The sequence below is a fragment of the Pleurodeles waltl genome, chromosome 4_2 (assembly GCF_031143425.1).
Source record: "Pleurodeles waltl isolate 20211129_DDA chromosome 4_2, aPleWal1.hap1.20221129, whole genome shotgun sequence".
In the NCBI taxonomy this organism is placed as follows: Eukaryota; Metazoa; Chordata; class Amphibia; order Caudata; family Salamandridae; genus Pleurodeles; species Pleurodeles waltl.
The window spans coordinates 110,368,330-110,396,207 of NC_090443.1; the positions used below are offsets into that span (position 1 = coordinate 110,368,330).

General features: G+C 45.8%; 1 protein-coding gene across 1 annotated transcript in view; it reads left to right on the top strand.

Moving 5' to 3' along the window:
• LOC138292328 (retinol dehydrogenase 7-like) overlaps positions 1 to 27,878 on the top strand; it is a 151,758-nt gene that overhangs the window by 76,581 nt on the left and 47,299 nt on the right. The window contains exon 4 of the mRNA XM_069230879.1: positions 27,074 to 27,237. Within this exon, the coding sequence (XP_069086980.1) occupies positions 27,074 to 27,237 (164 nt within the window). The remainder of the gene's footprint in view (positions 1 to 27,073; positions 27,238 to 27,878) is intronic.

Consider the following 27,878-nt stretch of genomic DNA (forward strand, 5'->3'; position numbering starts at 1 on the left):
TTGACAAAACATTTGCTGCACGTAAGAAGAAAAAATCAATAGAAGGCATCATGGTCGTGGTCCCACTTATAACAACAGACACAATCTTCCTTTTCCTCATTGCACCGGAGTAAAGGGTAAGGGGACAAACTGATCAAGCCGATCAAAGTGCAGGTCACAGAAAACTATGAGACAAGCTGTGAGGTAAATATGTAACACTAGGCCACAGAGACCACAGAGAGACCAAATGACACCAGAAGAGAAGACTTAAACTGGCCTTCCCCATGCAAGCCTTCCCCTATCAAAATACTAGCGGTGCACTTTTTTGTCACAACAAACACCTGGCCCTAGTCCAGACCTGCACTGAACAGACTGGGGGACATAGTCCCATCCCAGGTGAGCGATACTTAAGCCAGTAGTGCGGGCAGAGTATCGCCAAGCAACAACAGTTAAACAACAGTTCAAGAGTGCCACTTGTCACAGTACCACTTGAGAAATGTAGTGAAAAAGTAAAACAGCAGCAGTGATGGCACTTACCTCCCCCACCTGGTCTTGCTAAAGCCTCCACCGACACCAAACTACAAAGGATGACGCTCAATGGCCGATAAATAATGGTTGAGGTTGAAGCTCTTATAGCATAGTACACACATCGATACGACTCAACACAATTCCACACAGCACCTGCGCCCTACCGCCCTGCCATTCACTCTTACCCACCCATCTCCACCGGCAAGCCATATCCAGCGGCACTGGACCAACAGGAATGGTGCTGGCGGAAACCACAGCAGTATCGGCCATAATGGCCCTCAAACAGAATGGTCACAGAGCTTGCAGTGCTGGTGGTGCGAGGTAAAGATAAGCGACGTGGCGATATGAGACGGCCTCAAGAGTTGAGAGTTAAAAGTTAGATGGGCTTCACCATCAAAACCCTCCAGCTACGACTTTCCTCTTCAGTCCTTTCCCAACGCATGATGCATGCGGGCCTGGCACGAGTACGGCATCAGGGGGAGGAGAGCTGGATGTATTTCCAGCAAGCCTTAGGCAATACTCTGTAAAAAAAAAAAAAAAACCCTGGTATGAAGGTCCAGTTCTTGTCTGTTATGTTAATCTGCGTGTCCTCTGTCTTATAAACATAATGGTGGGCTTGCATGCTAGTAATGAAGCTTAGAGTGTAGTAACGGTTTTTCTTGCTGATCCATGAGTAATGAGCAATTGTAGAGTCGTGAAAGTGGGTGGTTCCTCCCGTGTCCCAGTGTGTGTATTAGGCTATTATACAGGGCTGTAGCCAGCAGTAGATATTTTTGGGGGCACGGCCCAAGCAATGACAAGGAAGTGTTTAGGGGGGAAGGCGCAGGTTGGCTGTGGTAGCGTTTGAGAAAGTGCTGTACTAACTGATATTTTGAAGCAATTTACACTAATTTTATTTAATTTATTTATTTTTATGCTGTACTCACCAGTGAGTGACAATTGGTGTGTTTTACATGTCAAAACTGAACTATACTTCAATAATCTTTGCAAGAGGGCTATGAGGTTCCCTCAAATAATAAATGGGAACATTACTATCCAGTGTTGTGCACATACCAAGTTTAACCAGTAAACTAGGTCAAACTCACTAAGATGAAGACAGATTTCCAGGTCGTTTGGATTTTTTTGTTGGACCATATGGAACATCACAAACAGCACTGGAGCACTCAAGTTAATTAAAATGGGTTACAATCTAAATAAAACTTTACAGAGAATTTGGAGATTCTCCCCCCAAAGATTGTTTGAAAAGACTGCTGCCAATTGCACGTTTCAAAATACAATGGGTCAGTAACATTGAAGATAATTGGATAAATTAAAAGATAACTTTATAGGTTCGAATAATAGTACTTAAAGGAATGCAAGAGTAAAATATATTCCATATGATGGTTTAATGTCGGTTGTGTGGCGACTTTCACTTGATAGAGACAATAGGGGTCATTATGACCCCGGCGGACGGCGTTAATATAGAGGAATGTACTGCCAACAGGCTGGCAGTACTTTTCTCCATATTAAGACATTGATGGTTTGGCTAAAGCCAAACTGCCAATGTACCTCAACGACTGTAACGGCGGTTACGACCGCTGTTCTGGAGACTCCACTCTCCAGCCCGGCGGCCGTTTCTTGCCCACCTGCGGGATTATGACCCCGCCTATCGCCATGGTTTTCGTACCAACCTTACCACCATGAAAACCATGGCGGTAGGCACTATAAGTGACAGGAAATCACTTCCCTGTCACTGATAGGAGCCTTCACCCCCCCTCCCCACGTTCCCACCCCTCTTCCCCTCCAGACCCCCCTTCATAGACGCACATTCATTCACACATGAACACACACATACACACACATTCCCACATTCATCCACGCATGCATACATCCATTCACACACACATCCACACACACTTACATACATACAAGCACACACACATTCACACAACATACACGCACTCACAATTCCATACATGCACACACATAAAACATGCAACACACACCTGCATACACGCACGCACGCACAGACATACACCCCCCCACACATACTCACAACACCCCCCCAACCCCTTCCCCTGTTGGAGCACCCGACTTGCCTGTTGTCAGGGGGTCCTCCGGCAGGAGACGGGACAGAGCGCTGCTGCCAGGAGCAGCGACCGCCAGCAGAACACCGCCAGGCCGTATCATGTGTCATAATACGGTCTGCGGTGGTCTACTGGCGTGGCGCTGCTGCTGGCAGCAGCGCCACCTTACTGCCATCCGCCGGCATGGCCACAGCCGGATTTACGCCATCTTTCTGGTGGAATTCCGGCTGTGGTCATAATCCGTCTGACAGCTGGTAGCCGCTGCGACGGTCCTTTGGCAGCCATCGCCACGGAGGTAGGTGGTGTTTTTACAGCCGGAGTCAAAATGACCCCCAATGTTTGGAACAGACAGACATTAGTCCCAGCACCTGGCTGAGGGCTCCAGTATATGTGCTAGTATGTGGTGCAGTTCCTATTATTACAGGACTACACATGTGGGATGACAGAAATTCAGAATATGGAGGACTGAGTCCTTCCACAACATCAGAGAATGTCGGTCCGGTTCCTGGCTAGCTCACAGTGCTTCACCTGTACCATTAACCTTCCAGGGAGAAGGTGATTTGTGGCAACCTGAAACATGACACTGACTCCCTAGGGAAGCTGTGGAAACAGATCTCACCCATTCATCACGTTACTCATGCATGCCAAGACGTAAAACACAAGGAAGATACATTATATTTATTGAAACTATCATAATCTTATATAAAGAGTATGAGCTGCGATAATTAGCAGATGAAACAAAGCAAAGTGATAAGCATTATGAACAGTGTGAAAACAATTAACTTTTCCACCATCTGTTTTAGAGGTTCCAGAGATTCCTACCTAGCCCTAGTACCCCAATACCCTTAAGAGAGCATTGTAAGGTGTCCCCTTCTGCTCGCCCCACCCAAGGGATCAGTCTTAACCTCATACCTGAGACTGGTGTCAGGAGTCTGCCTGTGATGTGAATGGCAACCAGGATGCTGATTGATTAATGCCAGCAGAGCTGCATTCGGCAAGTACATCGCTCCCAAGTTGGTTGCGGCTGGAATGGTCCACTGACCCTTCCGGTCAGCGCATAACTTATATAATAAAACTGCACTGTGTTAGAAGATGCAGCCCTGACACAATGCTTTGTCTTGGTGTTATAAGCTGTCAACAGAACTAGCAACACACCATTAGAACCTCAAATTCTGTATGTAGCCTTGGACAGATTGTTCTTGATTATGTGTGAAGAAGGCTAACAAAATACAAGCATCATGTAGACCCTTCTCAAAATAAAATCATGCAAACTGGTACGTGAAAAATAATACTGCTAAAATTAGATTTAGCTATAATGTACAACATGTAAAATGTGCAATGCGACAGAAAGCTAAAAACAGGGGAAACTAAACTCTGTCCAAGACGGACATCACTACACTAGGACCTAATTAGTGACCACCAATATGTCCAGCAACGTAGTCAGTTTCCATGAGGCCTTGTGCAAGGTGGGAAATGGGCCCCATGGCTGGTGTTTCAATGAATAAATACAGCAATAATTAGCGTTTAGTGTACCCATTACGCCTATGGCCCTGTTCACTGCACTTGCTGCACTAAAGAAACTTGCGTCCATGAATCGGTTTAGTAAAACACCCACACTGACCAATCATTCCCAGTCCTCGCATGTCTCCATAAATCAAGTCTAAAGTCTATTAGCAACCAGTTAATCTGAGCTTACTCACTACTGATGAAAGGTGTCACTTAGTACATTACAGAGTACATTACAGACCAATATATGCAGGTATGCAGAGTATGATATGCTGTTTATCACCATTGTTGACGGAGGGGAGGAGCATCATGACACACTCAATGTACCTCTGATGAGTCAGTACTATCCCCATGCTCAACAGTTCTAATTAATGACAAATGAAGCTACACACACACACATTGACACTCTCTTTTTCTTTCTTTTCAAAAAGATAGATGCTGGCATTCACAAGCAGAAGCAATCTGTGTCCTTATTCCATTTGACGTGTATATAGATTTGAAAATGCAATCATTTATCCTTAAAACATCGACTATCCAATGTATGATATATAACATTAATACATCTTGCAATTAACATTAATACATCTTGCAATTAACTGCAAACTATGAAAAATAAACAAAAGTTACCAAAACAAAACTTATCAATACATTAAAAAATGAATTTTCTTCCTTCCAAAATACCAGTTTTTTTCTCTAAGTGCATGTTTGGTGCCAAATCAGCAGTGTGTGTGAGTTTTATCAAGTGCATACACATTATCAAGTGCATACACATTCTACTATGACACATCACATTTATCACTGTCATGCAATGGATGCCCAAAATGTAGCATGGCCAATATTATACCCAGTAGAGAGATTGTCAGGCCTTGTTTACCCATAGTATAGCAAAAATTAGCATCAGTGTACCAGGGCCCATCATGTGGATGCCTACTATATGGCAACAATTAGACAGGAATTACCATTGTTATTGTCAACATTTTAACAGGAGTGGGCATCAATAGGCCAAAGAAGAGTGGACACATCACATGATTTCCTTAATGAATCTAAACATGCACATATGTACTTCCCTGCACATGTGTACCAGAGGCATTCAAGTCTTATTTATATACTTACTCTATTATCCGGTCCAGTTTTAGTTGCCATTTGGATTGAGATCATTCTCTTATCTCCTGCTGCCTGTCAGACCTTGTGTCAGAGTTACAATTTGACATTTCAGTACCAGTATTACAGCCTATCGCCATGTAGCCTGCATAACATGATGGCTAGTTGTTACAGACCCTGCATTGTTAGTCACACTGCAACTGTGACACAAGTCCCGTCAATGGCTTTGCAGCATAGTGGAGAACTGAATGATATGTTTTCTGCCTTTTGTCTTTTGCAGAGCGCTGGTGCAACAATGCTCAAAGCAACAAACACTGTGCATGCGTGATAGTCAGATGTTCCATTGTCCCTTTTGAAGGTGCAGACCCTTCACTGGAGAAGCAGTTTTTTTTAATGATTGCAAAAAAAGCAGGAAGGACACAAACCAATGGCTAGCCACTGTTTTATAGGTAGAGGCTCTGATAACTTAACAAAACAGTCAGGAAAACCATGGTAGGATAGATGAACATTTTTAATAGAATAATAAAATGTCTATTTTGTAAAGTGCTTGATCACTGCCAAAGTGGTGGTATATATGAGATGCGTACTGTTACCTAACTCAGTGGTGCACCTTTTATTGACATGGGAAGGATAAACAGCTGAGTGGACCTCATCACGATTTGAGCCTATGACTAGATGGTTAAATACTTGTTCGTGTAGTGGACATAACAGGATACTGAACGACTAGACCATCAAGCCCCTTCAATGTTTAAAAACGGTTTAACACTTAGCCAGGAGGTGGATTCCATCTGTAAATGTTATGGACTAACTTGTAAAAAATGACATGCTTTTATATTGCTGCTACTTCCACACTTTGCACTTACAAGTGGTTGTAAATAAAATGTATTACTGTTACTCATTTTGGTGCGTCAGTTTACCGATCTGTGAAGGTTAAACATCTGAGTTGCCCAGCTGGGAATTCAAACTCATGAAAACTATTGGAAGCCTTGAAATGCCTCAAGAAATACCCCTTTACATAACGGGCAATTAAGATACAAGACTGCTTGCCCGAGGTGTTGTCTGTTCAAATATAATAGGCCACATCCACATTTATAAATTTACATGTGTAGGTTTACTAATGCGTAAACTTATTCTTGCACCTAGGTGTTAATATACACTTTTTTTTTGCTATTCTTCAACTCCAACTGTAAATGTACACCCAGATGTGGAATTACATGTCTTCACCCCCTGAAAACATTGAGTGAGGGCATCAAAGATGAAATTTGCAAGTGTAAAGTTACTATAATTAACTTTTCGCTTATAGGTGGAGGTTTTTCATCACCAGGACAGAGATCTTTCAATGGTGAAAACAATAAACTTTATTAATTGTCAAAAACAGTATTAAAATACTAATGATAAAAAAATTAAATCATTATTGACCTAGAAATAATAGTAGAAAGATACAGCACATTAACGCATAATATGACATGTTTGTTAAATAATTTAATAATTTAAAATATAATTAAATATACATTTATTTGTAAATATTTGTATAACAAAATTAAAATGCATCCCATTAGCACTAGCATCTTAATATTATACTAATGTTTAGTAAAGTGAAGTAATAGTTGTTTTTAATTAAAGAAAAATATATCTATTTTTATTAAGTGTTTTAGGTGGTCATTACAACCCTGGCGGACGGTGTTAAAGCTGCGGTAATACCGCAAACAGGCCATGGACAAAAAAAGGGAATTACGACCCTGGCGGAAACCGCCAACAAAGACAGCCACTTTAACACATCACCCGCCAGGGCGGTACAGACAAACAGCGCGGCGGTCACCGCCAACAGACAGGCGGAAGACAATGTACCGCCCACACTATCACAACACACCAATCCGCCACCTTTTCCGGGGCGGATTCATCGTGGATAAAAACACGGCGGAAACAGCTTTTGCAATGGGAAAACGCTCACCTCAACACATCCCACGAGGAATGAGGACTCCATGGACCCGGAACTACAAATCTTACCTGCCCTTGCATTCCTGCTCCTCTACGACCAACAGCGACGTAGGCGCAGAACATACCGGTGAGTACTGCACCTACGACACGGGGGAGGGGGGAGGCAAAAGTTACGGGGACACCCACCAAACACCCCCACCCTCGCACATTACAACATAAACACCAATGCAGTCACAAAAATTACAGTAACAACCCACAACCCCCCCGGAAGATGGCAATGACAAAGCGAATAGCGCCCAAACTTTGTATTTAGCCAATATACAACTCATTAAAAAATATACGGATATATATCACGAAATCTGTCTAAAATAAATATACAAAACAAGAAGTAGTGCAGATATGTACACAACAATGTCCGTGCACCAACAGTCCAAAAATGCATGGGGCGACGCCCACAATAGATACCTGACCAAAATCCGAGAGAACACTGCCGGGGCATCAGATAGAAACACTACAGGCACCTCAGGGGGAAGGGAAGGGGGGGCACCTCAGCCACATGAATGCGAAGCCAGATCCACGACGGGGCTCCATGCCCATTGATGTATCCTGGGGAGTGCAAAGCCACAGTCTCTCAAGTCTCTACAGTGGGTGGTTTGCCCACTGTGCCATCCTGGGGAGTGCAAAGCCACAGTCTCTCAAGTGTCTACAGTGGGTGGGTTGCCAACTGTGCCATCCTGGGGAATGCAAAGCCACAGTCTCTCAGGTAGATGCAGGTCTCCACTGGTTCTTGAGGGGGACTGGTGCCCAGACTGGATGAGTCTCCCCATGGAAGTACCTGTCCTGTCACTGTCCCAGCTGCACATGGGAGAACGATGCCTGATGTGCCGGACTATTCATACCCACACGGTCTTTGCCCTGTTCAGCGGTCTTGACCATGGCGATCTTGGCCTTGTTCAGCGGTGCTTTGCCATGGCTGCCTATGGACTGTTCAGCGGTGCTTTGCCATGGCGGTCTTTGCCCTGTTCAGCGGTCTTCACCATGGCGGTCTTGGCCTTGTTCAGCAGTGCTTTGCCATGGCTGCCTATGGACTGTTCAGCGGTGCTTTGCCATGGCTGCCTGTGGACTGTTCAGCGGTAGCCTAAGATGGCGGTTCAGATACTGACATTGGTGTGTGGCATGACGTTCCATCATTGCCCAGCGAGGCTGTGAGATTCTGGACCCTCCTGGGCTGTGACTCCGGCGGTTGCGGTGGTCTCCTGACCAGTAACGATACTTGAGCACTCTGGGGCTATGACTCTGGCGGTGGTCTCCTGACCAGTAACGACGGTGCTGGCGGTTGTGTCTGGACCGCCGGAAATGATGGCGCACTTCTCCGCCGTGACACTCACAACAGGTTGGGGAGACTTCCTCGGGACCTTCCCCACCTTCTTTTGAGTTACAGATGACTCACCAATCGCCTTGGAACCCATTTCACTGTTTGTACCACCAGGAGTCTTGACACGGTCCTGTCGTCCAATCTCCAATTTCGGAGCCTTCACAGGGGGTGGGCTGACAGTGCCTTAGCTCCGGGTCATACTGCCTGCCCTGGTGGAGGGGGCACTCCAAAAACCTGGAACACGCACCACTGGTACTGGAGGCATTGAGAACATGATTATTGCATGTGTGTGTTTCATGGTGTGCTATGGATGGGTGTGCGTGAACCCCAGTGCAGGCATTCCTGTGTGGGGGCTTGTGTGGTGATGGTTGGGGGGTGTTGTGGGTCTGTGCAGTGGGCATGCTTTAGTGATGGGTGTCCATGCTTAGTTGTGTCATGCAGGTCTTGGGGTTGGGATGGGTGGTTGGTGTTACGGGTAGATTAGTGAGGAGTTAGGGTGATAGGGGAGGGTGTGAGGGTGGGGGTGTGTGATAGCATGCAGGTAGGGTGGGGGATATGATAGTGAAGATTAGACTTACCAGTGTCCGTTCCTCCAACGACTCCTGCGAGGCCCTCAGGATGCAGGATGGACAAGACTTGCTCCTCCCATGTTGTTAGTTGTGGGGGAGGAGGTGGGGGTCCGCCGCCAGTCCGCTGTACCGCGATGTGGTGCCTGGATACCGTTGAACGCACCTTCCCCCGTAGGTCGTTCCACCTCTTCCTGATGTCCTCCTTATTTCTTGGGTGCTGTCCCACAGCGTTGACCCTGTCGACTATTCTTCGCCATAGCTCCATCTTCCTGGCTATGGATGTGTACTGTACCTGTGCGCCAAATAGCTATGGCTCTACCCTGATGATTTCCTCCACCATGACCCTGAGCTCCTCCTCGGAGAAGCGGGGGTGTCTTTGGCGTGACATGGGGTGGTGTGTGTGATGTGTGGGGTGGTGTATGTGTTGATGAGTGTGGTGGGTGTAGTGGTATGTGGTGTTTTGTGCGTGGATGTTGTGTGGGTGATGGTGTAGTGTGCCTCTGTGTGATGGTGTTATCTATTCTGTGCTGTCTCTCTCTGGCCTTCGTCTCTAATTTGTGGTCGTAGGGGTTTGTGGGTGATGTGAGTGTGTGTTTTATATTGTATTGGATGTGTGGGAGTGGTGTTTGTATGTTTATCAGGTGTGTGTATTTCAAATTGTCCAATGTGGCGGTATTTTGGAGATGTGTGTGTATGTTGAGCGCGGCGGTGTGTACCGCCAATGGAATACCGCGGTTGAAAGACCGCCGCGTGGATTCGTGGGTCGTAATAGCATGGGCGTGTTTCTGTTGGCATGGAGGTGGAGGATTTGTTTCCGCATATTTATCGCTGACCTTTGGTGTGGCGGACTTGTGTGGGTGTCTGAATTTCGGCGGATTCCGTGATGTGTGTCATAATAGCTGTGGCGGTCTCCTGCCACCGCCGCAGTGTATTGGCGGTCTTCGGCACGGCGGTATGCGCCTTTTACCGCCAATGTTGTAATGACCCCCTTAATATTTTTTTAAAATATTATTTTCTAAAATATAATATGGTTAAATATAAAATAATTTTTTAACACCAAAAGTTATATTTATAATATGTATATGTTTTCTTTTCAAAGTCAAAATATTTTAATTATTTCATGTAACGTTTTATTTTAAGTCCCTGCCTCCATTATTGGTTTGTGGCAGTACCTCTGGGTTGCCATATGTGTTCCTAGACTTATTCCAAGGCTAAGCTTTAGTATATATACAATGGTTTTTGTGGCCTTTTGGGCTGTAGTGACTTTAAAAGTGTAGTTTGTGAATAGCAACGGTCTCACTCTTTTCTAAGTGGGTGTATTAACTTGTTCCTTCCTAAACCCCACCAATTCGGGTGTACGTTTTCCCACCTACATTTTCATAAATAGTAAACTTACATGTGTGAAGATCTTCCAATAGAAAAGATGGGAGAGATGTACATTTGAACCTGTAGGTTTGTGAGTTGCATTTTGTAGTTAGTGAGTAATACTACTGTCGTACTACTTTATGTACTGCAAAATGCAGTTTGTGAATCGGGCTAAATACGATTAATTTAAAACAAAGGCACAGCCATTGTCTCTATTGAATTTAAAGCCTCTATCTTCCTTTTCCTTTACATCCATCTTTCCCCTTCAAGTGTTTCTTCCTTTGTTTTCCCTGTTGTTCACACTGGTAGCTAATTTCTTCTCTCATCTTCACCCCATCTGCAAAGCTTCGCAAATTATTTGTCACACTTTTCTTTCTTATTTGACTTAACCTGTTTCAGTGCACCTCTCACTAATCAGTTTTAAAAAGTGCAACTTGAACCTCTGACCCATCACAAACAGCAGGTGTTTTTAGAGCAAGCCTGGCTTTACACATCAAAAAAGCAGAGGTCCTTTTAAGTACCAAAAGCAGAGGGGCCCTTTTTAAGGCAGGAGAGGCTAAAACAGAGCAAAACGCAGAGGTAACCATTAAGAGAGGTGACAATAAAATACACTGAAGGCACGAGCGTTAGTATGATACTTTATCGGGTTTTCATGGTTTTGATGGTAGTAGTGAGGAAGCTCAGATCCTCAGGGCTGTGAAGGGTTTATTTGGAGTACCTTCCATGAAACAAATGTTGAGACATGGTATATTTTCTGGCATTATTTTCCATATACATTGCAGTTATTGGTCCATAGCCACGAAGTGTGCATAGCAAGCTGGATAAATGACAGCACTACGAGGTCATGCGAACGAGTCTGTGCACTATACACATGTCGCTAACATAATAAATCATGTATGTGCTAATAAGGATAAGAGCGCACTCCATAGAAACATCAAGAGCAATGAGTATTACACTGAGAATTAACTAATGCCAAGAAATATGCTTTCTTTACTTTACTGTGATGCAGGAAGAAATTACAAAACGCGAGCCTTGTGGCTGGGAGGGGTTATAGTGGTGGTGGTGGTGGGGGGTGTTCCCTTTTTTCATTAAAACGTGATCTGTTTGACAGAACAGAGCTTGACAGCAGTTCATAGGTGCAGGCTAATAACTCCCTTCTGTGATATCACAGGAAAGCACTAATCCCCGAGACGGGTTAATTTAAAGCAGGGTTTCCATACCCGAGACTGGAATCGCATTTTGTGAAAGGGTTTTAGGATAATTTAGAATCCACTATCAGCAGTGGTTAATTCGTAAAATAAAAAAAGTGCAGAGGCCCAAAGTTTTTCTTAAAAGTCCGCCACCGGTGTTGCTGAATGCTAGGTTTAGCTAATACCAGGTGTGCCCTCTCTTTATTCCACCTCATACATTTTTCTTTTATTACCCTACACCTCCCATCCCCATGTCTCACACCTGCAGGTTCTATTGTATCCCTGCTTTCTCCCTTAGTCACCTTTTTCCTACCTTCTGCTTCCTGTTTTTTTCTCACTTTACTGCCTTTCTCTCTCTTAAACTGAATTAAATTCTGAGGATGAAAAATAAGCTTCAGTCCCCAAAATGAATGCCAGTTCTATCCACTGGTATAAATTAGGTGCTGCCTATCTCAGGTGTCCTGTACGTATCTATCAGTTCAAAAATGCAGTTTTGCAAGACACCGAGACACAAACAATGAAATCATGTTAACTGGCTAATGTACAATGCTTACTCTTAGGATAGATCAAATGTAGATTCAGGAAAAGTATGGGATGAGGATAAAATAAATGATATCCAGACTCGGAGAATCACATACAGGCCAAAAGTAGTAGCAAACCAGGGCATTTACTTCTAGCTTCACCTGGGGTGGGTGTGGGCATTAGTTATTGGGTCATGTCACTCACTATACAGTGGTCCTCAGTACAGTCCTGGATATATTGATGAGAGACAGAGGTTGCCGCTAAAGTCTCAGATACATGGACTCAGCTGAAAGAAGGGAGGGCAAATCTTGGGATCAATTGGTCCACTGCTGGGAGGCTGCGGACAATATCTGAGAGCATCCTGACTGCAGGCCCCTGGGTACCTCCTGCCTCCTGTTCACCAGGACAGCTGCCAGACAGAGCAGGTAAGCCTGTGATTGTCACTAGTGAACTAAACTTGCCACAGAAGCAATGCAGAATGCAAACCTTGTTCTGGTATCATGGCACCTGTCAGCACCAGGCCCCTAAGAGAAGGTAGGGGGGGTCACACTGGCACAAGTAAGTTTCATGATCATTTTGTGAGGCTCTAGCAGGCAGTGGTGTGTGCCGCAACCACATAGATGAGAGATTGCAACATTAGCTGCAGCACTATCATCCTGCATTGCGAAAACAATGTCAAGGGACTATAGGGATAGAACAGAAGCTGATGATGGTCAAGTGTGGTGCACATGTGCATCAATTAAATGCATATACTTCACATTGCTGTGCTGAGGCAGGCAGAGGCGCCCCTCTAGTGATGATGAGAATAGTCTGCAGAGGCAGAGTCAAGCATTGGGTGCCCTCATGGACATATGTGTTAGCTCTCAGCCTGTGCCTCTCCCTCTTCTCAGTTTACTTGTGCCTAAAGGGTGCCCACTCCCCACCCAGACCCTTCGTTGACTTGATGTGCATAACATCATGGCATCACAGTGAGTGCAGCGAGTGAACCCAATGCTTTCCAGTGTATTTTGGAGGTCACCTCCCAGCACTGATAGATGGTGATCTTTGATAATGTTGGAAGGTAAATATAGGCCATGAATTGGACCGAGTGAGCAAAGCCAAGCTTCCTGTAGAGGGCATGATAATGTTTTCCCAATAAGAAAGTTTTAACAATTCTGTAGGTATTTTACAGCATCAAGCTTACATTCATTTGGAAAACATTACATTCTGAAGGTGGATTTATGAAATATGTTTATGGTGTGTAAAACAACGGCGACCTACCCAGTATTGTTCTGGGTTCACCAGTCTCAAAACATTTTGAGGAAGTAGTGACAAAGTGGAGATTTGGTTTTCAGCACTGTGACTATAGAAAACAGATTTTCATATGGCCCATCATTGTCGTACTATGTTTCTTCGCTTCTAAATTTTTAGTTCCTGCCACTTTGCCGTCCAACAATTTCTTGGTACATTCTCACTAGTTATGACTGAAAATCTCCATTGAAGGTGCATAGTAGAAAAATAAAACAAGCATTGAAAAAACAATTGGTTTCACCTTTGGGATCTATTGACTTTAACTAGTGGATTTTCGTGATGCTGTGGAGTATGACTAAAGAAAAATGCACTGCAGAGGCACCATGTTGTAAGTAAACGCATATGAGGTTCTATAAAATTACGTTGACGTATTGTTCTTTTTATTTACCGATCTGAGATGGACCAGTAAATTAAAAAAAAAAAAAAAAAAAAAAAAAAAAAAAAAGTAAGAAGTTCTTTTAAGTCTTTGAACTGAACAGTGTATGAGCAGAAAAAACAGTAAGAAGCGGTGGGCCAGCGGCTGGGGAAAGCAACACGGAGGGAGGACAGGCGAGTGGGGAAAGCAACATGAATGAAAGTAACATGGGTAGCTGGTGGTTAAGCTACACGAATGGTGCGGCAAAGCCACACAGAAGACAGGAAGAAGCACCACGGAGAACAACATGGATGAGAGAGAGCAATGTGGAGTGCAGTTGGATGAGAAAAGCACAAGGACGAGAGAGCACATGTTGTGGGGAGTGGGAGCAGAGAAGCTCATGAGTGAGAAATGAACACAAGCGCAGGGGTGGAGAGAACCATACAGACGAGAGAGAGCATCATGGAGTATGGAGGTGGAGAGAAGAACACAAAGAAGACAGCTAGAAAACACACTTAGCATTCTTAAGCTAAAAGAAAATAAAGTTCACTAAAAGTTAGCAGTGGAAGGCGTAAGTGCCAGCTGCTCAGCAAGATAGTAAAGAGGGGATGCTGCAGTGGGCACAAAATTAACAAGCTGCAAGACTGAAAGCCATTCTGTAAGTAGCAAAGCAAATGAGTGACCATAAAGCCAACCAATGATAAGCAATGGGCAGGCTTTGAGACCGATAAGCTCCAGGTAAGACAATAATAGGTCTTTTGCAACCAGACAGCAGTGCTGCCTGGTAAGCTCGCCCTAAAAACAACTGTTGCAGGACAGAGTGAGCAGTGCTGCAAGCAGCAGTATGGTTTATCATGCAAATATGTATTATATATTTAGTTTGGTAAATGTTCTAGTTTTGTGTCCAAACATTATTTTTTCAGTTTATGAGAAAACATGAATTTTGCTTTTTAACATAAGGGGCTGTATCATGATGAGGTTTTCTGGTGCAGGGCAGACCAGAGTGCCTGTTGTATGCGCCTGTAGGGGGTAAGTTGAATAATGGTAATGTAATTCAATATATCCTTGGATTGGTGCTTTAAATTCAGATAATATAGCTTAGAAATAGTGGGCAAGGTTTGCCTCTTTCTGTTTCTGAGCTGTGCTGTCTGAAAATAAAGCACTAAGAGACATTTCCAATTAAAATGATTCACTTTACACCCTTCAGGTGCTTAAGAATGGCACTCACTCTGCACTGCGCTATAGAAGCTCAACATGACAGGGCCACTGGTTATGATTTTATCATCATAAAACTAAGTTTCAAAAACAAAAGTGAGCACTTTTACAACAAAAAAATCAATTTTGTATTGAGATATCAGCTTTTCATTTTCAATAAAAGCATGTTTGGCCACCAAATATCAGTTTGCTGTGTTCATCAAGTATCTACACGCACCACTGACACACACAGAAAGACTGTGTGCATGCTCATGTATCATCCTTCCATGCACTGAATGCCCAGAATATGTCAGGAGTTACCAACATTATGTCAGGGTCAACATTACAACAGTGTTGGGTATGTGTAGTGCACACATCTCCCTCACATGTGTAGGTGAGTTATAATGATGGTTATATTCTGACAATAGAATGTTTGTTTTTGTACAGTGCTGGGTAGTGAAATTGTTCAGTCCTTAAGCGCTACACATAACAGGTGGTATGGTAAGACAATTTATAGACCGACAATTTACCAGCCGTACAAGGATGATAGGCCCAGATGGTAGGGCAAGACCGCAACAGTTAACTAATTAAACTACCTTCCCACCTTTTCTGTACTTAATAGAACTATTTTGATGCACAACATTACTGGATTTATCATAAGTTTACCATTTTAAAGTTAAATGATAGAAATTGTGTAGGTCATCTTTTTAACAAACTTCAACTACTAAACACGAACATGTCTACCTTCTGAAAAAGTATACAGTATTTTTTAACCTGGGTGTGACTGTGCAACTGAATGGACCTGTTGGGTCGAATATATAAATCTATCCTTCTTTGGGACCCTCTCACCCCAGCTCAGCCTAAGCGCTGCTCCAATCCACTGGCTCAAAAGCAAACTAACTGACTGTGTTGTTTATTGTCCACAATTCACTTGCCATGTCAGTACTGCTGCATTGTTACTAACTTTTAAACCGTTTGAGCTAGAAACATATTATACAGCAGATGATGGTTTATGTGGCAAATGTTGCAAATCTACAATTATGCAAATATTGCAGCAGCTGCACAATCGCATAATGCCAGTGGCCCTGATCATACGTAGCCATGGTCCTTTTTCATGTGAGGCACCTAGTGACTTAAAGGGCGGGGTGAACCATACAGGAAGACATGAAGTATAAGGGCGCACATGATCTTTGGGTTGAAGATAATGTTGCCAACAATATCTAGCTGTTACTTCCAATTTGGGATTCCCTTGCCTCCCACCATGGGAGTCATCAGCTACTATAGAATCCATGGCCCCTGCAGATTCAAAATATGTTGTCCTTCTTCGGCTCTGGACCATTATGTAGGCACCTCATCACCTGCTGCAACTGAGCCCACTGCATAATAAAATTCATAACTGGGGCCCCCAGCCCCATCCCCGCAGTCAGTTGGGTTCTGCGGTTTATGTAGCAACACTCTCTTCCTTCATGTTCCCTATACAAGGTCAGAGAGGATCTTGTCTAGTTCAGTAAAAAATCTCTTGGGCAATCAGACCAGCAATTAAGAAAAGAAATAGATGTCTGGGAACACCCACCATTTTGGAGGTCGCTATACTGCCTATGGGAGAGAGAGGCGAGGACACCCCGAATTTCACAGATTTGTGTGTTGCCATGACCAGTCTAACCAAGTTTCCCTCAATCGGAACCTTATCTCTGTGGTAGACTTTCAGTCCTAGGCATTTGAAGAAGGTAAGCCTTAATTCTATCCCCCAAGAAGAGATTGCTGAACCCTCCGCCTCCAACATTACTTGAAGTGGCAACAAACAAGATGTTCTCCAACTGATCCTCAACCATGAATTGTCCCCAAAGTCATTTAGGATGTCTGTCACCACCAGATGGACCTCAAGGCAGGGTGGCCCTTAAGGCCTTCCCTAAGATATACGAGGATATAATCGGTGTTAGACCTGTCAGCCTTAGGGTGGTCTTCCCCAAAACATTTTGCCTTCCTCCTCCATTTTGCTCTTTTCGCTGGCCTTAGACTGTGAGTACATGCACTTTAGCACTGCTAACCAGTGCTAAAGTGCATGTGCTCACTTGTTAAAATATGGTAACATAGGCTTATTTCCAACACTTATAAGTCCCTAATAAAGTGGTACTACATGTACCCAGGGCCTGTAAACTATATGCTACTAGTGGGCCTGCAGCACTTATTGTGCCACCTACTTAAGTAGCCCTTTAAACATATCTCTGGCCTGCCGTTGCACCCTGTGTGTGTAGTTCTAAACTGCAATTTCGACCTAGCAAAATAAACACTTTGCCATGCCCAGATCTTTCTTTTTAATACATATGTCACCCCTAGGGAAGGCCCTTGGCAGGATGGGAGGGTGGAGCTGGGCGTAGCCCTACTTACACCTCAATAGGCTGTGTCCTGCCTCCACACAAAGGGCTGCAATCCCCCTATAGTTAGTTTGGAGCCAGTGCAGGGGAGGCAGGAAACCTGTGCACTTCAAAAGGAAACATCTAAAAGTTTTTTCCACTTCAAAGGAGGTTCCTGGTATAAATACTGGACCTCAGAAACCAACTCTTCAGTACACTTCTGGACCTGTAGAGATTCTGCCAGGAAAAAGGACTGCAGTGCTGCTGAAAGGACTGCCAATCTACTGGACTGCTGCTCTCCTGGACTTCTGCCTTGCTGTACTGCCACCTTGCTGGATGGCTGCCCTGCTGCCTGCTGCTGTTCTGCCGGATTCAGGGGATTTTGCCCTGCACCTGAACTGAGGACTCTCAGAATGACTCCACGGGCTAATCTGCTGGCCTCCCATTCAGAGTCACAGAGACATAACAAGCTTCACACCACTTGAAAAGCACCCAAATCTAGCTGGAGCAAGCCCCTGCCTCCCAAATGATGTCCCTCAGGTCCTGGACCATTGAGGTGGCCTCAGATAGGCTGAATTTACTTTTTGCGCTCTTGGCATCCGCAAATGGGTCCATTGATGACGAAACCTTGTCATGCTACATTGCCTGCCAACACAAAGTTCCGTCAACTTGACTATTTCGTGGTACAGTATCGGCTGCTCACGGGAAGTGCCACTGCGAAGCTCCAGCTCAACCATTCCTGATAACAACCAGACATTTGCGCTAAGTGATGACCATCTGTGACAGCAGACATGCACTTAGCGCTAAATCAATGACTGTCCGCAATGGTCCCTTGCTCCTCGCGACCCCCTCCACTGCAAACAGGACTCTTTGTGCTGTACTGAGAAGGCAACTTTTCAGCTGAACTATCCTGCTCGCTGTATCCGACCGGCGCTCCACTACGGTCGGCCTGAACTTGTGACTTTTTCCTGGTCTCAAATAACCAGATAGCCCTAAGTGACGTGTAGAGCCTTTTTGTGCTATTTTCACTTAAATTCTTTAAATTGCATATTGCCAGTTCTACTGATTGGATTTGTGTTGTTTTACTCTTGATTTATTTATGAACATTTGCCCTATTTTGTTAACTTGCGGTGGGATTTTTCTTGTGTTGTGTTTTCACTTTATTACTGTTTGAAGTGTTGCACAAATAAGAGGGCCCCACAAAGTATTTCAGTGTCTGCTTTGCAGACACTGAAATACGCGACGGCAACTGCACCCGTCGCACCCCTGCGGAGCCGGCGTCCTCGTTGCAGGGGCATTTCCGCTGGGCCGGCGGGCGCTCTTTTGGAGAGCGCCCGCCGGCCCAGCGGAAATGTTTGAATGGCCGCCGCGGTCTTTTGACCGCGGTGCGGTCATTTGTCGGCGGTGCCTTGGCGGACGGCCTCCGCCGTCCGCCAAGGTCTGAATGACCCCCTTTGTCTATAGTCAAAGGTTCCTCCAGAAAATAACACTCCAGTGGGTCAAGGCATGAAGTATCTATATCTTCCAAGTACGCCCGCAGTCTGTCTTGGTTGTGGTCCAGAGATACCTCATACAGAATGAGGTAATAGTCTGCAAATACTGAGCTTATTTTGGCTTGAGAGTAACGGCTGGGAGTTAGGCATTTCAAAAGGTGAAAGGCAAAGAGGACTATACCTCTCAGAGTACAAGAGATTCAGCAAGGAGGATGAAGGGCAAAAGGATTCTGCAAGGGAAAGTACAGATTCAACATCTCCGGGATTCTTCTCTCTCTGGTTCTGCTCAAAGTCCAGATAGGGAATGGTATATTGAAGTTCATAGGGCAAGATGAGTCGTCAGTCCATCATTCCACATGACGTTGAAGGGGTAACATTCAATAAAAATCGATCATGCAACTCAAACTTGAAAACATTGGTGTGGATTCTCAGGATTGTCATGAGAATGGTGTCCATCTTTCCTCTTCCATGCAAGATTGCAACATTTGTATGTATTGTCAGTCACAGTCTTAAATGCTCTGTCCTCAAGGACGACTTCCCAGGCTAACTTTGTGTAAAACAATAAACATCTATTACCAAGCTAGCATTCTCATGAGAACAAAATCTGGAAGAAAGGTTCATGTTAGCGAGATGACTCAACATTTTCAGCAGAGTCACGGATACAGGGCCTAGCAGGCCTCACTTAGGTTTATGAAGGCGAATTAAACAGCATATTAAATTATGCAAATAAATATATCCAATTCACAAACTTTAAATTCAGTATTAATTGTTTTTCATTAGCATTCATGTCATAGTAACTTTAAACAAAACAACTCTGTTAACACACTTCATTTAATATGGTGCAGAACTACATTTGTCTATTTTTGCAGACAAATCTAAAACACTTCTCATCAGAAATCTAATATTATTTTAATGCAAACTATCAGTTCATACTCTAAAATATAACGCAATGACAGATTAATTCTTCAAACGTAATTTATTCTCTATACCACACAGGTCTTAATAACTAGTCTAAAGTGAATGCACACTAATATGGCTTCTCAGTGCATCACTTTATAATCAAACTATTAGAACTTTTATTAACATATTGCATATACTGTCACGTATAGATGATCGCTGTGACATGAGGGACAGTACAAAAATATCTGCTACATCAGTAAAAAGGCAATAGCAGTCCTGACCTATCCCCACCAGCGTGCTGGTGTGCAATGCATTCCTAGTAGTTGATCTTCCCACCCTGTCAATCAGGTCCCTATGCTTCTTTCTGAGGTCTCAAAGACCCTCGGAATCTACAAGTCCTTCAATGAGTCTAACTACCTCATGGTGTATTTCCCCTTCTGCGGCCAGGATGTAATTGATAAGCCGTTTCTGACCCCATGAATGACCTTTATACAGATCCCACGCACCACCACTTTAAAAGCGTCCTGCCCTGTTGTCCCCTCTCCAGCTGTCCACTCATTTTCTGCAAAACAGTCAACAGTAGCTTTAGCCATCGTGTTTCTGAAGAGGGGATACGCGCGGATAAGGAGATTTAGGGCCTGAGTTAGAGTTTGATGGATGGGGTTACTCTGCCACTATTGTGACAGATATCCCGTCCACCATATTATGATCCTATTATATCCTATGGTAAGAAACAAGAGTAACCTGTCTGTCAAACTCTAAATCTGGCCCTTCATCACAGTGTTGGGATCTGTGATTGGTGTGTGCCCCACCCCACCAGCTTCAAGGGAATATGGTCCAATCATGTGTGACCCAGGTATTCAGTGTGCAATGTTTGCCGGAAGGCATGCAACACCCTTTAACAGAGGCCTATCCCCATTAGAGAACAAGGGGGAGCACTAATCTCCGTCTCACTATTTACAGGCTGCAAGTGCTTCACAACTATATTGGTACTTGTGACACACTTAAGTCCCAGCTACCGGTGCAGTCCTCGCAGCAGCCCTTCTGTTTCTGCACCCTTTCCGTGCGGCATACCCACCAGGCATGCAATCCTGTCCTCTGCCAGCCCCGCTGTTCGTTCCTCCAGCTGAACCATCTCATTCGTGGCTCTGATTACTGTGTGGCACTGCCACTGAATAGTGACGAGATGGCTGTGATCCCAGACGCTCTGTCGAAGGCCAGTTCTATCAACCTGGCACCCCACAGCCAATGGGAGACCCACTGCATTTTAGCGGGCAAATAATACAACTCAAAATCTGGCACCCCTAGACCCCATTCAGAAAAACCTGGTGTTGTTCCCCATACCATATCAACTCTTGCAATAAGAAGTCCAATTGGCAGAACCAGGAGATGGGCACTCTCACAGGGAGGTTCTTGAAGTAGTAAAGCAGTCTGGAAAGCATGACCATTTTCAAAATCAAAATCCGAGCCATAACTGGCAGCTTAAAGGAATGCCAGAAAGGGACGCATGACTTAAGTGCTCTGAACGCTTTTCCCAGATTACCCTCTCCTCCATTGAGTGGAAGATCTGAACAACCAGATATTTAAATGGGAAGGAGGACCAAGCCAGCTCCTGCGGCAGCCCACCCGGGAACTGAATGTCTGGCAGTAAAGGAAAAACACTTGTCTTAGCCTTATTAACCCTGAGGCCCAAAACATTAGCAAATCTGCCTAGGTGGTATAAAGCCAACATTGCTCCTGTGGGGCATCCGCAAGATAAGTAGAAGGTCATTGGCATGGAGATTATGGGGGTCATTCTGAGTTTGGCGGGCGGCGGTTGCCGCCCGCCAAACTTCCCCGGTCAAAAGACCGCTCCGCGGGCAAAAGACCGCGGGGGCCATTTAGATTTTCCCGCTGGGCCGGCGGGCGACCGCCAAAAGAGCGCCCGCCGACCCAGCGGGAAAGGCCCTGCAACATTGAAGCCGGCTCCGAATGGAGCCGGCGGTGTTGCAGGGGTGCGACGGGTGCAGTTGCACCCGTCGCGATTTTCACTGTCTGCAAAGCAGACAGTGAAAATCCTGCTGGGGCCCTGTTAGGGGGCCCCTGCACTGCCCATGCCAGTGGCATGGGCAGTGCAAGCAGCGCCGCCATGGAGGATTCTCCCAGCCGGGGGAAATCTGGCGGGAAACCGCCGGACCCGGCTGGGCGACCGCGGCTTTACAGCCGCAGTCGGAATACTAAAGGAAGCACCGCCAGCCTGTGGGCGGTGCTTCCGTGGTCGTCGACCCTGGCGGTCGATGACCGTCAGGGTCAGAATGACCCCCTATGTGTTCCCGACCCTCAACTACTATTCCTGTGCTTTCTCCCTCAGGACGAAGGAGTTCCGCCAGTGGTTCAATGGCTAAAGCAAAAAAAAATAGGGGACATCCCTGTCTAGTGCCTCTATTGACAATATACTGTGAGGAGATGGTAGATCCAGTTCTGACTTGTGCTGAGGTTCTGAGTATAGCAGCTTGACCCAAATAATCCACCCCTCTCCCATGCCCATTCTGCGCCTGACCTCGTATAGACAGCCCCATCGAAGCAAATCAAAGGTGTTTTCCAGATTTACTAGACATTATTGCTGCCCCTGGTTTGAGACGTGCCTCTGGATGCTAGAGGACTTGATAAAACCTCCTTAGGTTAAGGGAGGTGATGCGGGAGGGGATGAAGCCATTCTGGTCCTCATGAACTAGGCCCGGCATGTGAGGGAGCAGTCGGAGGGCCAATATCTTGCTAAGAATTTTGAAGTCCATGTTAACATGGACAGCGGACGAAGCGCAGTGGTAGGGGCCCCCTTGGTCTGTGTCTTAGGGAGAGGAACAACCACTGTGTCCCATGGTGGACATTGGTAGTGTTCCATTTTTTGGGGAGTAAGCATGTAGGAGCCCCAGTTTCAGGGCCAGCATCACCGCATAACCGGAATATAACTCGACAGACAAGCCATCTGGGCCCGGGGTTTTCCCGGCCACCATATCCTTTATAGCGAACCGGATTTCTTGGAGCATCACTGGGCCCCCCAGAGCTTCACCGGACTTTCGAGGGAATTCCCACAGCAGAAGCCTCTACTGAAAAGAGGTCAGTGCGTCTGGTTCCTGATCTATCAGAGGACCGTATAGAGACTCCTAATAGTCACGGAAGGTGTCATTGATAGCTCTGGGAGACTAAAGCATCTGCCCATCTGGCATTTTAATCTGTGTGATAGGGGCTCCCGCGTCTCTGGTTTGATGAGCCAGGCCTGCAGCCGGCCCGGTCATCCCTCCTTTTCGTGTGCTCTGGCCATATAATTTTTATAGTCATGGCATCAGAAGCATTCTAGCACTAGGCGATATTGCTCCCGAACGTCCCGGAGGCGAGCATCAGCTTCCTCATCTGGGTCCAAGGCATTACCCAATCTGTGTATTTCACCCTTCAGGGTCTTCAATTCTTCAGCTAAGGTCTTTCTAATGCCTACTGATTGGCCTAAGCAATGACCCCAGACCACCACTTTGAATAATTCCTATTCCACTAATCTCGAAGAGGCAGACTTCTCATATAGTTCAAAATATTTGGTTATCACGTCTCCCAGTGAGTCCTTAAAGCATGTATCTTCTAGTGTCTGGGGTTTCAGACGCCATGCAGGGTCACAGGTCTTTCCTATACTGGTCAGAAGCCCAACAGCAGGGAGTTATAATATGACAAAGTGAGCCCTAAGTATTTGGTGCGTATAACACACTGTTGGAGCGCTTTAGAGCAAACAAATTAGTCAAGGCGTGTGTAGAGCCAACAAACAGGGGAGTAGTAGGAATAGTTGTGTGTCCTCTCATGCTGGGTTCTCAAGGAATCTGAGAGTTCCCAGTGAGTTAAGCAATCTCTAAAGCCCTCAGCGGTCTTATTCGTCCGTGCCCTCATCAGAAGGAGCATAAGCAATCTAGCACAACATCAACCACGCAATTAAAATCCCTTCCCACTATAAGGTCATCTGCCACCCAAGGGGCTAGTGGGGCAGAGAGCGAGCGAAAGTAGACCACCTGGGCCTGATTTGGAGCATATACACTTCCCTGAGTAATGTTTCTGCCCAGCAGTCTGCCTTTGACCAATACATTGCGGGCTTCATGAGCCGTGACTGAATGCATGAGTCCTAAAGGCCATTCAAATCAATGCCCCCTGTGCATATGCCGAATAAGAAGTGGCATCTGCGCCTCAATCGTTCTACCTCCCGCCCAACCGGATGGGTTTCTTGTAACATAGCCACCTGTACACTCCATCGTTTCAGATATCTATGAACTCTATTTCTCTTATAGGCAGATCCCATCCCCCTAATGTTCCAAGTTAGGAACATCAGAGTTCAACTTGTGTCTTGCATTACCAAGGATCAAATGAATCTGTCTTCCCCGGTCCGCCCCCTGTCCCCACTATGCTCCTTAATGAAAAATTACCCCCTCCCCTCCCAAGACAGACCAGAAGAAACAACAACACTCCCCAACTGTAAACACTCCTGCCCAAGGGCAGCTCGGCAACGGCCTAAAGTCCAAAGTAGGGAACATGAACATAAATATAGAATTGCCCCCCCCAACGATTTGGAAGTAGAAGATCTGGGGGAAGTAGGCCTTTTTGTCAGGTAAGTAGTTCCGCTTCAGCAGCTTGGTATTAGGGTCTGTCATGGGCCCACAGCCTCCATAATTTAGTATCACTCCAACCCTCCCATCCTGACCACGAGAAGAGGCAGAGGAGCTCTCCGTATCAGTTGTATCCTCTTGGCCCCAACCTGCAAACTCCCACCAACATGATAGCAGAGCACTGCATAGTTTCCCCAGAGGGGGGGTTCTTAATCTTCGGCCCTTCTGAGCCACTCAGCCGAGTTCATCCACTGACTGTGGAGTCACAACAGGAAGGGCTGGGCTGTCAAACAGTGAGGATCCAGAATCTGAGATCTCTTACTTCCCATCAGGGCCACAGCCTGGAGCACAGCTGCCAGCTCCTGTTCAGTTTGTGATGTTTTCAGCTGTTTCAGAGTACAATGCCTCACTAACTTTCTCGGGTGCTTCCTTGGCTGTGTCTCAGGACCACCGGGCGATGTCTGGCTGCTGGCAGAGAGGTACCCTCCCTATAAGCTTTAATCCATTCCCATGCTGCTTCCGGGTCATCACAGAAATGAGTAGTACCATACAACACAATCCTCAGCCTACCTGGAAACATCAAGGAGTATTGTAACCCTTCTTCCATAAGCACTTTCTTCACTTCCAAACATTAAGCCCTCTTCACTTGCATGACTACTGTGAAGTCAGGGAAGACAGAGACCTTGCTATTGTCCACTGTCAAGGGGCCAGCAGTCCTTGCCTTTCAAAGTATCATGCCCCTGTCACGGAAATGTAACAGTCTGGCTACCACTGGGCAAGGCTTGCACTCTGTGAGCCCACTCCAGGGCAAAGAATGGCGTGAGTTGAGTTGGGGCTATATCTGTTTAAAGCCAGCACTCTAAGTAGGTGACCATATCACCCCACCCTCCGCTTCCCCACCACCCGGATGTTGTTACGATGATTCTGCCCTTCTGCGTCCTCCACCCAGTCCACCAAGACTCATCTTCTCTGCAGGGTCTTTACTCGACATAAGCCTTATGTTCTTGCTGCAGTTCCTCTGTTGTGGCCTCTACAAGCTTTACACAGTCAGCTAGTACTGATACTGCACTGATGTCCTGCTGAAGAGTGTCTTTAATGTCACCAGTGGCGGTAAGAAGTTTATCTAGGTTGAGGTGAATGGATGCCGGTGGAGGGTTAATTTCCTCTGATATTTGAAGCAGAGGGTGGGATTGGTCCTGCGCCCTGTTGAGTGCCCACAGGTTTCTCCATGATGACTTGGCAGCTCAGAATAGCCAGTCAGGTGTTTCAGGTCTCTTCAGTGGTCCCCTAACTTGTCTCTGCGGGTACGATGAGGACGTTCTCTCGCAGCCCCAAACTCTCTGAGAGGCCCGCATAAAGAGTTCAAGCCCTAGGCAGTGACTGTGGTCCTAAAAGTGCAGGAAGTCACTGCAAGTTCTGGGGGCTACAAGTACAGTCAACAAGTCTAGGCAGGTTGGAGGGTTCCTCAGTTCCAACCAGAATTGAGCAGCCAACAACCACGCTCCAGACCACTGCACCCCCACCACGTGTGTGTCCCTAAGGGCCCGAGTGAAAACCAAGGCATCACACCATTGCAGCCGCGGGAGTGTGAGGGCTGCAGGCCAACTACAATGTCTAAGGCCTGTCAGTGCCACCAACAATCAGGCAAAGTCACAGGCCAACCAAATCTGAGTGAACCTTACATCGTCTGTCTCAGTGCTTTCTCACCCCCAGCGGACATCTCCAATCAGTCCAGTGGGCCATCCGGGCTGTTTCCAGATTCCGTGCCCGTCACTGCGGTCCCAACATTTCCTCGTGGGGTCGACCCCAGCCCCAGCAGCAACACAACCTTGTAGTCATGCCCCTCCAGCCTCCAATGTCCAGTGGGTCCCTCGATCTGGCACAGGGGGCAGCTCAGGGACAAACCCCACGCTCACCACTGTCGTCAAGTGAGCAGTCCGCACCACCGTGGTGTCACAGGCAGGAAGAGGCACAGCCCTTGCCGAAGTCACAGGCTCCCCAACCCCTATTGGGGCAGGGTGTGCTGTTCCTGCAGCCACCGATGGGCTATGTCCATCCTCTCGAATGCTGCAATGGAGCCTTGGTTCTTTTCGTCTCTGCGCAGACCCCTAACAGCTGAGCGTCTTCACGAGGCCTCTGGCCCCTTGTCCCTGCTCGTCTCTCCTCGTGCATCTGAGCAGCGGTCATGGGGCTTCCTCGCTGGACTGGGGCCCCCTCAATTAGGTCTCTGGGGCCGCTGGGCATGTTCCAGCTGGTGCAGGATTAGTAGTATTGAGACAGGATTTTGGCGGGCTGAGAGCTGAGCTCACAAAAACATGTCTTTTGCGGTCACCATCTTGGCCACACCCCTTGTCCCCAAAGCTTTTATTTTATTTTTATTTACGTTACCCATGATGGGATGCAATTGAAACTCCCATTGAGCTAGCAACTCAAACACCACATTCGGTAAGGCAGCTCACAAATATGTCTCAGGCAAATCATAATTGTTGAAAATTAACACTATTAAAACAAAGAGGGTCAAGTCAATAAAAGGTTTGAACAAATCTGATCTTCATAATCTGAAAAAGTACTGTCACTGTGTGGGCGTTTGTATGGACTTAATTGTCCCTTTAAAGATGATGTGAGGGGATTTAAAACAACTGTTTGAAATTTCTTTATTGTACAAAGCCTTTCAACCATGGGATGTTCTGGATGGAAGATGTCTGATGTTGATACTAACTGTCTCATTGCAGGCGTGACCTTTCTTCTTTTGGTGTTAAAGTCTCCATCATTGAGCCAGGCAGCTTCCAAACTGGACTTAACAACAAGGAGCTGTCAAGTACGTCTCTGAAGAGGACATGGAGCCAGGTTTCATCAGAAGTAAAGGAAGCCTACGGAGAAGATACTTACCAGAAAAGTGAGTTTTTTTCTTTCATGTGGCCCTTGTCGGCTTCAATATGAGGCAGCCTAGGAGCTAGGGTTTGATGGACCAGAGCGAGCCAGTGCTCATGATGCCTATATTGAAAATGCCCTGTCCAACATTAATCAGCATTAATCGTCTCTCTTGGCTTCCTGCTCTGTTTCACTTTTTACTCTCAACTTCCTGCTCTCTGGCATGCCCTTCTATCTCTCTCTCTTAGTTTACTGCCTTCCTCTTGAGTTGTCTATTACCTCTAGATTGCAGTCTAGACTCTCTTTCACAGTCTCAGTAAACATCTTGGCTTCACTGAGGAACCTCTTCAGAAAGTAATGTGGACGTTTCTGTTCTTTCTGGGAGTCTGCCTGGATACATTATGTCAGCACTACGTGACTAATCGCTAAGATAATACAAACATTCAGACTATTGGCTACCATCCAAGTCTGCTATACTGTCACAGGCACAAATAACAGGCATAAATGGTTGACAGAAACCTGGCCTTAGCAGTTTTTCTTTATATTTGCCTAATACCTTTGGTATGCACTCATTATGCTGTAACCATGAATAGGGATCTGCCTTTTGACACCTGCATCATTTTGTTGTAAAAATCCATCCTTTGAGGCAAACAGACCTTATTAAAG